General features: G+C 29.4%; 1 protein-coding gene across 1 annotated transcript; it reads left to right on the top strand.

The window, feature by feature from the left end:
• The first annotated feature begins 1,152 nt into the window (after positions 1-1,152).
• On the top strand, positions 1,153-12,264 carry LOC149481144 (UPAR/Ly6 domain-containing protein bero-like). The gene is made up of 4 exons (XM_089705800.1): positions 1,153-1,306; positions 9,929-10,008; positions 11,219-11,336; positions 11,647-12,264. Exons 1-4 carry the CDS (start codon positions 1,249-1,251, stop codon positions 11,874-11,876), a joined length of 486 nt encoding a protein of 161 aa, XP_089561926.1. The 5' UTR covers positions 1,153-1,248; the 3' UTR covers positions 11,877-12,264.
• Positions 12,265-13,772: the final 1,508 nt, after the last annotated feature.

Raw genomic sequence — 13,772 nt, 5'->3', positions numbered from 1 at the left:
ATTTATACATATATATTCAATGGGATGATTATTTGTAGAGATTAATTATTCCATTTACACATAGAATGTTTTTTTCTTGGTGAAGCCGATTCATATAAAACTTGTTCGAGTATATATTTACTCTTTTCTATAGTATATAAGTTAAGGAGTTTTGGTTACTTTAAACTATTGGAGTAATAGTTTAAAGAAACCAAAACTTACTCCGTGTTATTCTTTATAAGATAATATTATGCTCGTCAAAGAATCTCTTCGTCAAAATCAAACGATTTTGGAGATAGACTGAACAATAAATAATAAATATAAAACATTAATTGCTAGTGAATAATTTGATATAAAGTCAATATTATATAGTTATCGAATTAACACGGGCTTATAAGCTTTATCAAAGTATGCAATAAGATTAAGAAACTCATAAAATTTTACACTCATTACATACAATGTAAGTTTTACTGGACTATAATCAATACAAGTTACGTGACCCTATTATGATTAGGTTCTGTTTAAAAATTGTAAATCCATAATATGTTAAACTCTTATCTAGAAAATAATTAAAATTATTTTATTGTAATAATAAATAACCTTCGACCTTTAAAGTTTCTACTATTCATATACCAGTGACCTTTTTAGTATTTTACCATCTTATAGATCTTCATGACACTGTTGAGTTTTTTTTTAGGTCTTCATTTTCTTTATGAAATATTTTGTCAATATTTGCTTTTAAAATCCTGCAATTTTAATTCTTTATAGTGTTGAGGGTTATTTGTATACGTTATACTTATCTATACTATAAGTTCAAAGTGCAACGATTTGATTGTTTTTTGTCTGTTTATTTATAATATTAAATAAGTAGATTAATGAAGCTACTCAAGATAACTCACTTACTGACTCAATCTAAACATTTTTTCATCCCGAATGAACTCGTAGCCGCGGTTGATTTGGTCAGAGTAATTAAATTCTTTATACAATACTATAATTTTTATATGATCCATTCCATTGCATCATTGAAAAGTATTTCGTATCCCTTGCCTTGCATATAAAGCTATGAAGCAACTGATCAACAAATACGGTGCCTTCGATATGTAATAACAAAATTACAATACCCATTGCGTACCACACAAAAAACATGGCCACCCTAAGCAGCGTGTAAATGCGTTCGCCGGCGACGCGTTGGCGGCAAGTTATTCTAGTGTTCAGTCTGAGTCGTTCGTTACAAGAGTCCGCTTGTTCAGAAAACATCTTCTATAATCTATGATGGCTCGGTGTGTTGCTTTTACCCTCGCCGCTCTACTGGCTCTGGTCGAATTCGGTACGTTTTTGTCCCTTATTATCCAAATGCATAGCTAAACTGGTGACCTTTTTCTATTTTTAAATTTGATTGTCAGGTCGAAATGGTAAACAGTGATCAATCTTGATTTGTCGTGGTATGATTGAAGTAAATGATTTTGCGATTTTTATGTTTAGTTTTAAGCTCGATGCAAATTTGTTTTTTTTAAGGTCTTCAAATACTTTGACCATCAGTTGGTTTACGTATATCATATTTTAAATAAATATGATCAAGCATGATTAGGATATAATATTGTAATAAAGAATTTCTTACTGTTTACAATTTCTACAAACAATGTTCTAACTTTTACCCTAAGCTTTAATTACTTTCTTATATTATGTACAGTAGGTATAAAACAAGCTTTAAACTAATGAAATATAAAATAACCGTTACTTTGATTTTATTATTCGTATATCCATGAAGGTTTTGAGTATACGACTAACATAAACAGGGTTGCATGTAGAATTTCGTGTGCGATTCAAACTTAAAGATTACAATGTTACAATATGAACGGCAAATTGTATACTGAAATTGTCCTAAACAATATGTAATAAAATAGATTGAAACGGCCATGGTTGCCAAATTAGGGTGCTGAATGGGGACAAACATATGAAATAGTGGCTTTTACAAAGAGACACAGTTTTATGGACCTACATACTTATGCCAAATACCTACTGCTAAGAAATCCTTTGTTATATTTATAGGCTCGAGAAATTCATTCGCAAATATTTCAATTTATTTTTATCAAAACTTACTTTCAAACAGAGAAAGTTTCCTGAAGATACCGATCTTAGTAGGTGAAACCAGCGGTATGGTCTACCTAGAGAACTGTCATAAGAATTCGTTAGAAAAAATAAATTAATCAAAATTATAGTAATACTTTTTAATTAAAAATTATAATAATAATATATACAGTTTTTATATAAAACAAGATGCAATGGAAATCGACATTTTATATAAAAAACGTGAGAAAATTAACTTTACGTTTTTTTTATAAAAAACGATGATTCAATGCGAACTTGTTTATTGACCTTGTATAGTGTATCTGTACATGCAATATAATGAATATATATGTATATTGCAAAAACATCTAGTTTGTTTTAAATTGTTTATTTCATCTATGTTCTACAATAGGTTAGAACATCAAAAAGAGGGTTTAACATAAATATCACGAGTGTAACTGGCAGTCTACCTATGTTATACCTACTCAGTACTCATTATTCTATTTATTTTTATATGAATTTTAATGAGACCACGAAAAATGCGCTCCTAAATTTAATAAATAGGTCCAATGTTTTGTTAAGAATTTTACTTTTACTACTCCAATAAACTCCATGTTATTATGAAATGAGTAATGACAAAACAAACATCCATTTTACAAACATAAAATCATTTATACCACATAGAGAGTATATAATTATATTCTATGGTACAACGGGTACAACGGTCGGACCATAGTATAGGTACATAAAACAGGGTATGACATCATGTTCACCAATGCGTAGTACCTACGCGACACGTACAGTACATTTGATCAATCTGTCCATGTGTTCATTGAATACTAAATATTTATTTATATTAACACATTTCCGATTGCAAGTGTCACTACTCACTATAGAAAAACAGTTCTATGTAATAATAAGTAATAACTCGATTTGTGCGTTTTCATATATTTTTCTTAGTAGAGTAAAATATGAGAGATTTGTATAAAATTAAATGAAAATGAAGCACAAAGTATACTTATCTGTGGAAAAATATACCTTGTATTTATGAATGCGAATGTATGTTTATTTTTTTTGTCCGCTTCATTGTATAAGCAATAGATTTATGTAAATTTCGTCTGAGAGATTATTGTATTTTCGTGAAGCGAAAAACTGTTTGTTAGGATTTTAAATTAAAAATAGTTTCTTCAATAAATACTACTAACCAAAATATTTATATATCAACTATTCGATTCAGAATACTCTTTCATATGGCAACATACGTGTTTAAACTTTTTTTTATAATATATCAAGCAGGCATTTGACCACAAGTCAGGTATCAGGTATGATGTAAAATAGACTGCGATCTAGGTGACATGCCTGCTTGAGAGAAACCTATTCACTCTCGCTTTGAAAACTGAGTTATATTTTCCACGCCATACAAGCGAACAGCAAATAGGCATCGTTATCTGTTTTCCTTATGAAAAGAGTAACAATTGAGTTTTATCAAGGTGAACAACATATTAATGGTGAACTCACGAACCGAGCATATAATGCTTGTATATAAACACAGTTAGGTTTATCAGTCATCAGTTTAGAATTGGTTTTGAGATAACATCGACGCTTTGTTATGCTTTTAAAATTAGACAGTTTTGCGCTGGCTCATGGTTCTATGGATTTAGAAATATACCACATTCATACAAATGCAATGTTATAAATGAGAAAGCTGTTGTTTCGCTTTAACGACTATCATTGAACTGATTTTGATGATATGAACTGATTATGATGCATTTGGTTTAAATTTATTAATTGTTGAAGGTCTCTTTTCGAACTTGCTCTACTATATTTTATTTCTTTAATAAGGCTAAAGAGCGAATTTAGGTCGAAGATTCTGTTAAAGATATTAAAAACGAGTACCATAAAAAGTATAATTTATTTGATAATTAGTATTGTAATAAACTTCTTTTATTACCTATCTACCATAATAACTATGACTAATTTATAGCTAGTATTCTTCCATATTTATTATGGTCAGTTAGTACTTACCCTACTTTCTAGTTTTTGTTACATAATTTATTTATGTTTTTGTGATCATTTATCTATGTTTTTGTAGCTTTATTTATTTGTTAATAAAAATGTACGTTCAGGAAAACATTTGCGTTCACACATATATATATATAAGTATAACTCACGCAGAAAGTTTTGTTTTGATTCTCAAGGATCGAAATGTGGACAAAGTTTGGGATCATGCCAAGGAACTATGGAAAAAATACTAAATTTCTACCTCATAACTTAGGCTTAATGTAGCCTTGGAAGATTAAGTGTGGCCATTATGTGAAATGCCACAAAAAGTATTTTTTTATACTTACCGTGCTTGCTGGCCGGACAAGAATAAAATAGTTTTGCATATTAAGTGTAGGTATGAGAAAAATATGTAGATTATTTATCTTAAGTACGATATTTATTTAAGTGTTGTATTTTCTACGCTGATTTTCTGATTATTACAGCAAAGGTACATTGCTGAAAGCTTTGTATAAATAACTAAGTAGATTTTATCGCTCTGTTTACACAAATATAGATCAAAAGGTGTGAAATGAAGAGATGTTTTCTGGACTTATGTATTACGTGGATTGATTCTACCTTCTATATAAATGTTTGGACTAGGATGTATATAGTAGGTACATACATGTATATTATTTAGTTGAAATTTTTACATTGATATTCATAATCAAGATTTTATTTTATTTAAATTATGAGGTTCCTGTTTATATAAAAACTTAATGCTTTTTAAATCTTTTTAGTGTTTTTTTTTTATCAATAGGAAGGTAGTACTTAGTTTATTGGTATTCACAAAAAAAATCTTATGATGTCTTAAAATGAGGCAAGTTGAAATATAAATTTGATATGAACCGAAAAACTTTCCAGCTTCACAGGTTAAGCTCATTTAAAAACTTGTTTGTTTGTTTCCGAAAACATTAAAAGTTTAAATGTAAATTATAATGGGAACTATATTTTCTATCACCAAAATTTATATTTGTCATCAAGTTGTATCACCTAATAAATAGATCTATCACCACGAAATATTTTCGTTCTCAGATAAACAAAAATTGTTCCCAGGTATCAATTATCAAATTAATGTTAATATATGTGTTAAATAAGAGATCGATAACCAATAAAATTATATTGCATTACATGAATATAAACTTCGTTCTTATAATAACAGTTTTGTTACTTAAATAATAGCTCTGTGCTCAGAATGGTAGATCTGTCACCAAATAAATCGATTATCGATCCCTGACTGCGACTCCTTTTTCTTTGATATTTTGTCACCAATACAGTAGTAACATTTTATTTCGTTCAGATATGAAATTAATAGTATTCGATACCAATTTAATACATCAATTTATAATTTTAATGAAAAAATGATCAAAGGGGCGGAGACAAATTGGCGCGCTTTAAAAATTAAGAATAAATATTGATTATTTTAACTTTAATTAAGTGTTTTATCTTCTATTCTGCTAGCCATAAGCCAGCTATTTTAAACCAGCGCTGATTGTTCAGTGGTAATTATTTTAAACAATAAATATTGATTATTTTGACTTTAATTGTTTTATTTACTACTCTGCTAAATTTAAATATAATTTATACTACCAGTGGAAATTTAGAACCTTGGGAGTCTAGTAAGGTAGCAGAATCTTTTGGTTGAAACGATGATGACAACTCTAATTTTTTATTTGAACTTAATGCAACTTTCTAGTAACATAATATGATTTATTGGTGATCTCTTTAAATTAGTTTGCTTAAATACTTATTAGGACACACCTATTATAATACATATAAAAACATTTATTTGGTACTAGACCTTATATCTCAGGATTTTAGGTGATTTATTGTGGAACTGATTTTGCATTGTTTGGTGACTACATTTTGGTGACAGATCTACTATTTTGAGGACAAACCCTATTATTTAAGAAACACAAAACTAATTAAATTGGTGATAGATTAAATGATACCCAATTATAATTCAACGACGCGTATTCATGTTTGCAATCGTTCGGAAATCGTAACTATCGAAGGTGACGCGATTGATCATGAACTAAATATATAAATGGAAGGAGGTGACATCATAAAATATGTGATTATTTGTAGCCTTTATTCAACAAGTTTTGTAACGAATATAGATATAGAGTTACGAAGGGTTTTATATGCTTACTACCTGTAACAGAATCTCTGTTATACCTACTTAGATATTATTTATAGTATTTTATAATCAGCTGTGGTAATACCTACTTATGTCTGAATGAACCATAGGTATTCTGTAAGCATCAGCAATCAGCATATTATGTAAAAGAAACGGATTACGATAATTTGTTTGTTATACATATTATGTCAATTTTATTTGATTATGCACATTTAAACAGACTTATAATTATAACATGTATGCATGGTTTCACCAAAAGCGTTTCAAAGCTCATCTGTAATTCAGACTTACCTAATATAACTGTAAAGTTTCAGCCTGATTCGTCTAGTTCCTAGTTTTTTTGTGAAAGAGTAACAAATATCCATCCATTCTCACAAAATATGAGTAGGATTATGCTCATATTCATTCGATGTTATTCACTCAAACTTTTACTACCTAAGATAACTTTTTAACCAATTTCTAAACTGTTAAAAAATGTGTTCAAAAATAAATAATCTATATTGTAGGTAGAACTGCGAGCAAAGCGTAAGCGTATGTTATAAAGGCCCCCCCTAAGGTCAATTTAACGTCTTGACACGAATTTAGCGAAGATGGATTATGTCATCGAAGCCACGCCTAACGCAATTTAAACGTGGTATATATAGTCAAAGGAAGTTCACCTTTTGTTTTGCTAACAAATACTAGGGGTAAATGAATTCTTTATATTGGCACTGGTCACATTATTATTAGTCATACAATGATCTCACGCATTGGCTTGCTCTGGGATATTTTCAAACAAAACTAGGTACCTACCATCTTTATAATAGATGCTTTTGATAAAATACATATATCATAGATATTATACATGTTAATAGTATGTTAATTATGATGAAATTAGCCATTTTCAGAAAGCATTAATTATAGTGAGCCATCGATAAAAGTCTCTACCGTAGTTTATTACTTTTCTGACCTATTAAAGGGAAAATAATGTATGTCATGAAAGGGGTGCGTTCTCATTATGTTTAAGGGCTAACCTTATAACCTGAAATAAAATTGATTTACGATTTGACGATCAGTTATTTTATCTTTTCTATGTTAATGATTTCTTAATATTGGCACTCGTCACATTATTGTTAATTTGTTAGTCATACAATGATAAAATAGGTAAAATGCTATAGTAAAATACTGCTTATACCTTTTTTATTAATAATATTGACAAAATATTTAAATATAATATTGTTTATTATTAAGCGTAGACGTAAAATAAAGCTAGTGGTTAAGTTTATTTACGTAGTATAAAAGTCCAGGTATAAAATTGAGCTAGTTTATATTTCTACGTCCGTTCCAAAATCTAATGATAGCAGAAAGTTTGGTAGGATGATATAAGTAACCAACTTCTAAACTAACTTAGTAACGTTGTTTGAGAAACCAGTTTTAGATAAAGTTTTAAACTTACCTATGAATTGACTCGTAATTGAATGCCATGAAATCTTTCTATTGTGTTAAACAATTTTCTTTAATATAAAATTTCCTATTCGACTAATATACATACAATTTTATTGCATTTTTATACGATAAGTTACTGTCTTCCAGCGAGTTTGAATATAAGGCACTTTTCACCAATAGATAGAGTAATTCATTAGGCATGTTTAGATGCATAATTAATTTAAAAATTATCTATTATATTATTTTAAAAGGTTCGGTATTCATTCTTTATACAGGGTGTCCCACTATTGGTATACTAAGCGCGAAGGAACTTGTAGTTTTGCATACACTGATCACGTAAAAAATACTTTAAAAAAAAATTACGTCCAAAATTTTTTGCTAAATTTTTCCTGAAAATCCATGTTTTCTTCTCTAGCTTCGCGCAGCCGGCATATACCGCTTCTCTAATATGGGCATTTTATCTATGAAAACATAATCTTAGACGATAGCTCACGTGCTGGTGGCAAAGTTGGGCGGCTCGCTTGATAAGGGTGTACACATAGAGTTTTAAGAATTCATCTATTTGAAAAAAAAATGCGTCTGGAATTTTTTAATTATTTTTTACGTACTCAGCGTATGCAAAACTATAACCTCCTTTGAGCTTAGTATACCAACAGTGGGACACCCTGTATATTAACCCTTGCCACATACCATTTTGTTTGAAGACGTCGTTATATTTTTAATAAGGTTTTGATTTGCATCTTGAATGCAAAATGAGTGTTAAGTGTGAATGTCAAACTAATAAAGCATCTTTGATTGACGTCAGTGACATGACACTTACGTGCTATTGATATAGCTTTTCTTTTCCCCATAGAATGTGACTCTACCGTGTACATTTTGTGGTTACTTCAATAGGTATATACTTTTGTAAGATCTGAAAATTATTATGTTTTATTTATGAACCATTGATATTTTATAAATACTATGCTAACAATAATTTGTATATTAATGTAGAGTTGTTGCTAAAGTTGTTTAACAGCATGACCTGATTGCTGTATATTTTTAGATTAATATCAATCATCCTCTTATTAAAACAAATTTAAAAATAGCTCCCATGTGTTGCCTCAATGTATAGAAACACTAATATTAAGACTACGGATACAAAACATGTGCTTAATAAAATGCTCAACACATTTTCTAACAAAAATATTTCATAATCTTACCCATAATAAGGACTAATATTTTTCTAACATTATTTAAAATTATAATATGACTTTTTCATCATTCCTTGATAATATGTGTACAAAGCAGTTTAAAGTGGATCAAAATCGAGTGAGTCTAAGGAGTTGGTTACATACAAACATGCTGAACATTGTAATTTGGTGTTCTACGAAAATCACTCTCATATTCTAAATGCTGCTTGAATACTACTATTTATAAAACAGAAGTATATAAGTATATAGGGTTAGGTATAGATAGGTAGTTAGTTGTATAAGTATTAACAACAACTACCTAGTTACTCAGGTCTTAATTAGCTAGCATGTACCTACATTGTTACATCGTAACAAACAAGGTTAATTCTTTGATTTACACCTGCTCTATAAGTATGTTGTGTAAAATTGACTATTTCTGCCTTTTTTTACTTTGAAATAATAAAACAAATACACTAGGCATATAGGTACATTATACGGTACACTTGCCTAAATATATCTAAGGACAAAGATATAGTCACAGTATTACAATATTATTTATATAGTTCTATGAATTTGTTCATCGATAATCTCATTAACAATTTGAAAAGATTATAAAACACGACATACGAATTTTTGTACTTAAATTTTTAAATATGTTTCACATAATATTAGCAAAGGAATTTTTCAATGTATGACTCAGACAAATTATGAATCTATTAAAATGTTGCGTCGTAAACAGATGGTTTGAATAACCTTACAACAATAAATTGTATTCAACATCTAGAAATGTTGGTTTTAAATATTTTGCTATAGATTAATATCTGCATTTTCTTATAATGCAAAGAAGGTAGTTAGGTACTATAAAGTATGTACGAATGAAGACAATATTTCATTTAATTTCATTCGATTTACTTACATTTGCAGTATAAATACGTGAAGAGGTCTAAAAATTAAGCAGTTAAGCTGTAGGTAGGTACATATAATAGAAACACATTTACATAATGAAGTAAACATGTGGAAACTATACACAAATCCAGGAACTAAATAGATCGACCGATGTTTTGTATTTGTTTTAAAATAAAAATATTTTATTGTTTCTTTTCAGGATCATGCCTGCAGTGCTTCCAGTGTAACTCACAATCCGACCCCGCCTGCAAAGACCCCTTCGGTGGAAAGACTGTTGTGGTGGGTATTTATTATTAGCAATTAATTCTGTTTATGGGTAAAACATACATCTTAGAATTACCTTATAAGTTATAACTGTTTCTCTTTAATACTAAAAATAAAAGACATTGCACATTACAGTATTAATAAATAAATTTTATTTAATAAATAAACAAGGCTTAAAATTTATAGAATAAAAGAACATCTACACAGTTACGAGAATAAATCTTAACTTTGAACTCCAATCTCCATAAAACCTTATAATATGATGTGAAATACCACGATTTTCCCTTTGAGTCCTTCGGTTTAAGAAAATTTAAACAAGAATTTAATTCCATACGAATCATGTCATATTTCTTAGAATTCACTCCAAATACAAGTTGGAGATCTGCCAAAAAGCTTAGAAGCTTAATTATGATTTCATAATGTTTACAAACATATAGTCTATTAATATCTGTTGGCAGGCTACACCATAAGTTTGAACGGTTAAAACAATGAATCTTCAAATTTATTTTGTTGTGTACCCGGTTTTATATTCCCTTTTCTGGTTGGCTGCGTTCGGGATATTTTTATAAGCATAGATATGACTAACCGCTAGAGTTACATCGTTAACGTAGCAAGAGGATAGTTTTCTAATTAGGCGATGAACATAGTCATTTGCAAGTCTAGCAAGCTGTAGTGTATAACTAGCTTTATGTGCTGAGTTTGAAAATTAACACCAACACCATAAGTGTATATATTATCAAGTCGAATATAGGCTAAATTAGCGCAATACACGTAGTAACTACATATTTAGTAATCTGCGGCACTTTTATTATATATTTCAAAGATTCTATATTATATAATTTGAACGAATAGATATTTCAGAGAAGTTTAAAGACCCAGTCGATCAAAAATATGGACTGTATTGCATTCGTTTTAAAAATTATTAATGTACCGACAACGGAGGGGTGGCTTTACTGCAATTGTAATCTATTAGCTATAGCCACGCTATAGCATAGGTATTGCTATAGGATAAGTTTAAAACTGCTGTCGTAAAAACGTTCGTAAATTCATGTTTCTCTACAAATTTTATCTAGGTATGCAAAAAATTGGACTGAATTTTCCATCACTTTTCATTTTCACTAATTCCAATCATATATTATAAGTTATAACAGTTGTGTATATATTTCTGTTGGAACAATTTTCATTAAGATTTTATCATTTATAAATATTTTAAATTAATTTTCAGGACTGTTCAACACAAGATTCCATTAACTACAACCGAGCCTACTTGAGCACGATTCTCCCCCGGGAACTCATTGAAGGAGTCACTGGCGCTCCCCGGTACTGCCATAAGATTGTCTTGGGTAAGGAATATATTTTGTTTAACTCTACCTAATTATTATTTCTTTAAAAATTCGTGTTTTCTCAGAAGAAATGTCAACTACCAAATCTGTTTTCTATAGTTTAGTGTTGAAGCTGTTCACTTTTTGACATAAAAAATAGTCCATTTTCAAATAGTGTATTAGTAATATAGGGTTTTTAATAAAATCTTGCCTTCAGCTCGGATAAGACAAATAGAAAATAAAAGTTTACAAATTAAACATCAGCATAATTGGTGATTTGTGATTATCGTTTTCATGCCTTCTTAACAATAGATGTATTCCTTTATTCCAGAAAATGGCTCAGTCGTGCGTACGTGCCTTGACGCCAACCCCACAGCCTTGAAGCACACCTGCCAGCTCCTAGAAAACGCCGCCAAAGCCGTCCCCAGCGACCCCAGCAAGCAAATCAAGCATTGCAGCGTTTGCGACAAGGACCGCTGCAACGGCGCTGGATCAATCGCTGCATCCGCTCCATTGGCCATCCTAGCTCTAATTGCGACTTATCTTTACACCAAGCATTAATAGCCTAATTAATCAGCAAGCAACCATGTGCGCTTAAGCTTGAACTTGACATTACGTTAACAAAAACAGAAAAATCACGAGCACTGTTGTAACTCGCTTATCAAAGTGCCAAAATTGAATTTTAAACGTCCAATTCAAGAAATGCATCGCCTTTGAATTTCATGGACCGTCCAATGTCGTTTTTGCTTGTTGAAATTTTTGTAATCTATAAGTAATAGATAAAACATTAATTATATTTAAGGAGTTATTTCCAATTGAGTTTTCAACAAATTTTATGGTTAAATTAATATATGTATGATTTCGTTATTTGTACTTAGGAACCTGAAGATGTTACCGTATTTATTATTCCATATTTTTTGTAATATACGTGTTATAATATATTGTTGAACGTGCCTTTTATTTATAAAACCAATCATTGATAAAGTTTAGTTTATTTAATAATTATTTGTTAATCAAAACAAATTTTAAAATACGCTTTTGTTAGAGAAAACTGAAAAATAATAAACAAACAATATTTTATCATGCATTTTTTATCAATCGAATGTTTTGAAAATAGATAGTACTTTCCCTTTTTATTTTTGAAATTCTTTTGCATTATGTGATAGTATCTAAATATTAATTAACAAGAAATAATACATATTGTTTTGATTTACTTGCATTTGTTACAAATTGATTATCGATAAAGCCTGCATTTAATCAATGAAAAATAATCAGTCCCTTTCAATGAATTGATAGTATCAATTTAGTCGTATGTTTTTAAGAGTATTTTCCAATGTGTCACCTAATTTTTTTATACTTGTTGTTATGATAATCATTTTAATATAATCATTGATAAAGTAACGTCTGCTGGAATTGTATTAAGTCTATTTTTATCAAGAGTTTATAAATTTAAGCTCATTTTATAAGAATTTTAAATTTTATTGAACTACTATACTTAGATATTAATTATTAAAAAATACATTTTGGTATTTCACAAAATTAATTAATTGAAAAAATTGCTTAAAATATACGTATGGAGGGTATAATTTAATTTAAATTATTTATTAATTTTAAAATACCTCTCCAATATAGCTCTACATTGAAAAAATCATGTTTATTATTATTTGATATCGATTTATTACCTTGAATTTTGTCTCATTGGCACAGTGCTTCTTATGTACTACAGTCCAGTACAGGATTCGAACTTTAGCAGATACAAATTTTTCGATCATAAAGCACTCGCTTCGCATTATGAGTCGTGCAAAATAAGAGAAGTAGAGCGCAGAAGAGAGATGAATTATTTAAATATCATGAAACAGATGTAGCAGGCAATCCAGCCATTAATATACTATTTAGCAATATATGGGTGTGTATGTACCTAATATGTAGATTTGCAAAATGCCATATAAATAAATAAACTACGATAAACAATAAGAAGATGCTCCTGCCCTAGTTATATACACTCGACTCCGTCTCAATGAACGAAAACTTAAGGCTGTTACTAACTCTGATAAACTATAAGTAGTCCTTGATAAGGTAAACCTTGCAATGATTAATGACATAGGGAATTACAAATCGACTGAATATTATCTGTCGAGTGGTTTGCATTAACGTTTTACGTTGCGATATGTAACTGGACCATAAAAATGCAAGGGGTGTACCCATAGGTAAACCTAACTTCAGTTACAATGTTAAAAGACTCAAAAACAGTACTAATTCTAGAAATTTCTTTGAAAAGGTGATAGAATCCTTCAAGAAGTTTCTGAAATTCCAAAAAAAAAATAGACCCTATATTATTTTTGTGTGCATTGAACAATAAAGTGTTTTTATTTTATTATTTATTACATATTTTATACGTAGGTACTCCTATGTCTCTATCTTATTAATTATTCTACATTTTCACCAATGACAACCTTG

Source organism: Colias philodice, chromosome 17, assembly GCF_061535455.1.
Source record: "Colias philodice isolate Cphi_HAF_F1 chromosome 17, ilColPhil1 Martin Lab GWU primary, whole genome shotgun sequence".
NCBI classification, from domain to species: domain Eukaryota; kingdom Metazoa; phylum Arthropoda; class Insecta; order Lepidoptera; family Pieridae; genus Colias; species Colias philodice.
The sequence above is the reverse complement of the archived record's forward strand: the minus strand, read 5'-3'. Positions and strand labels throughout refer to the sequence as shown.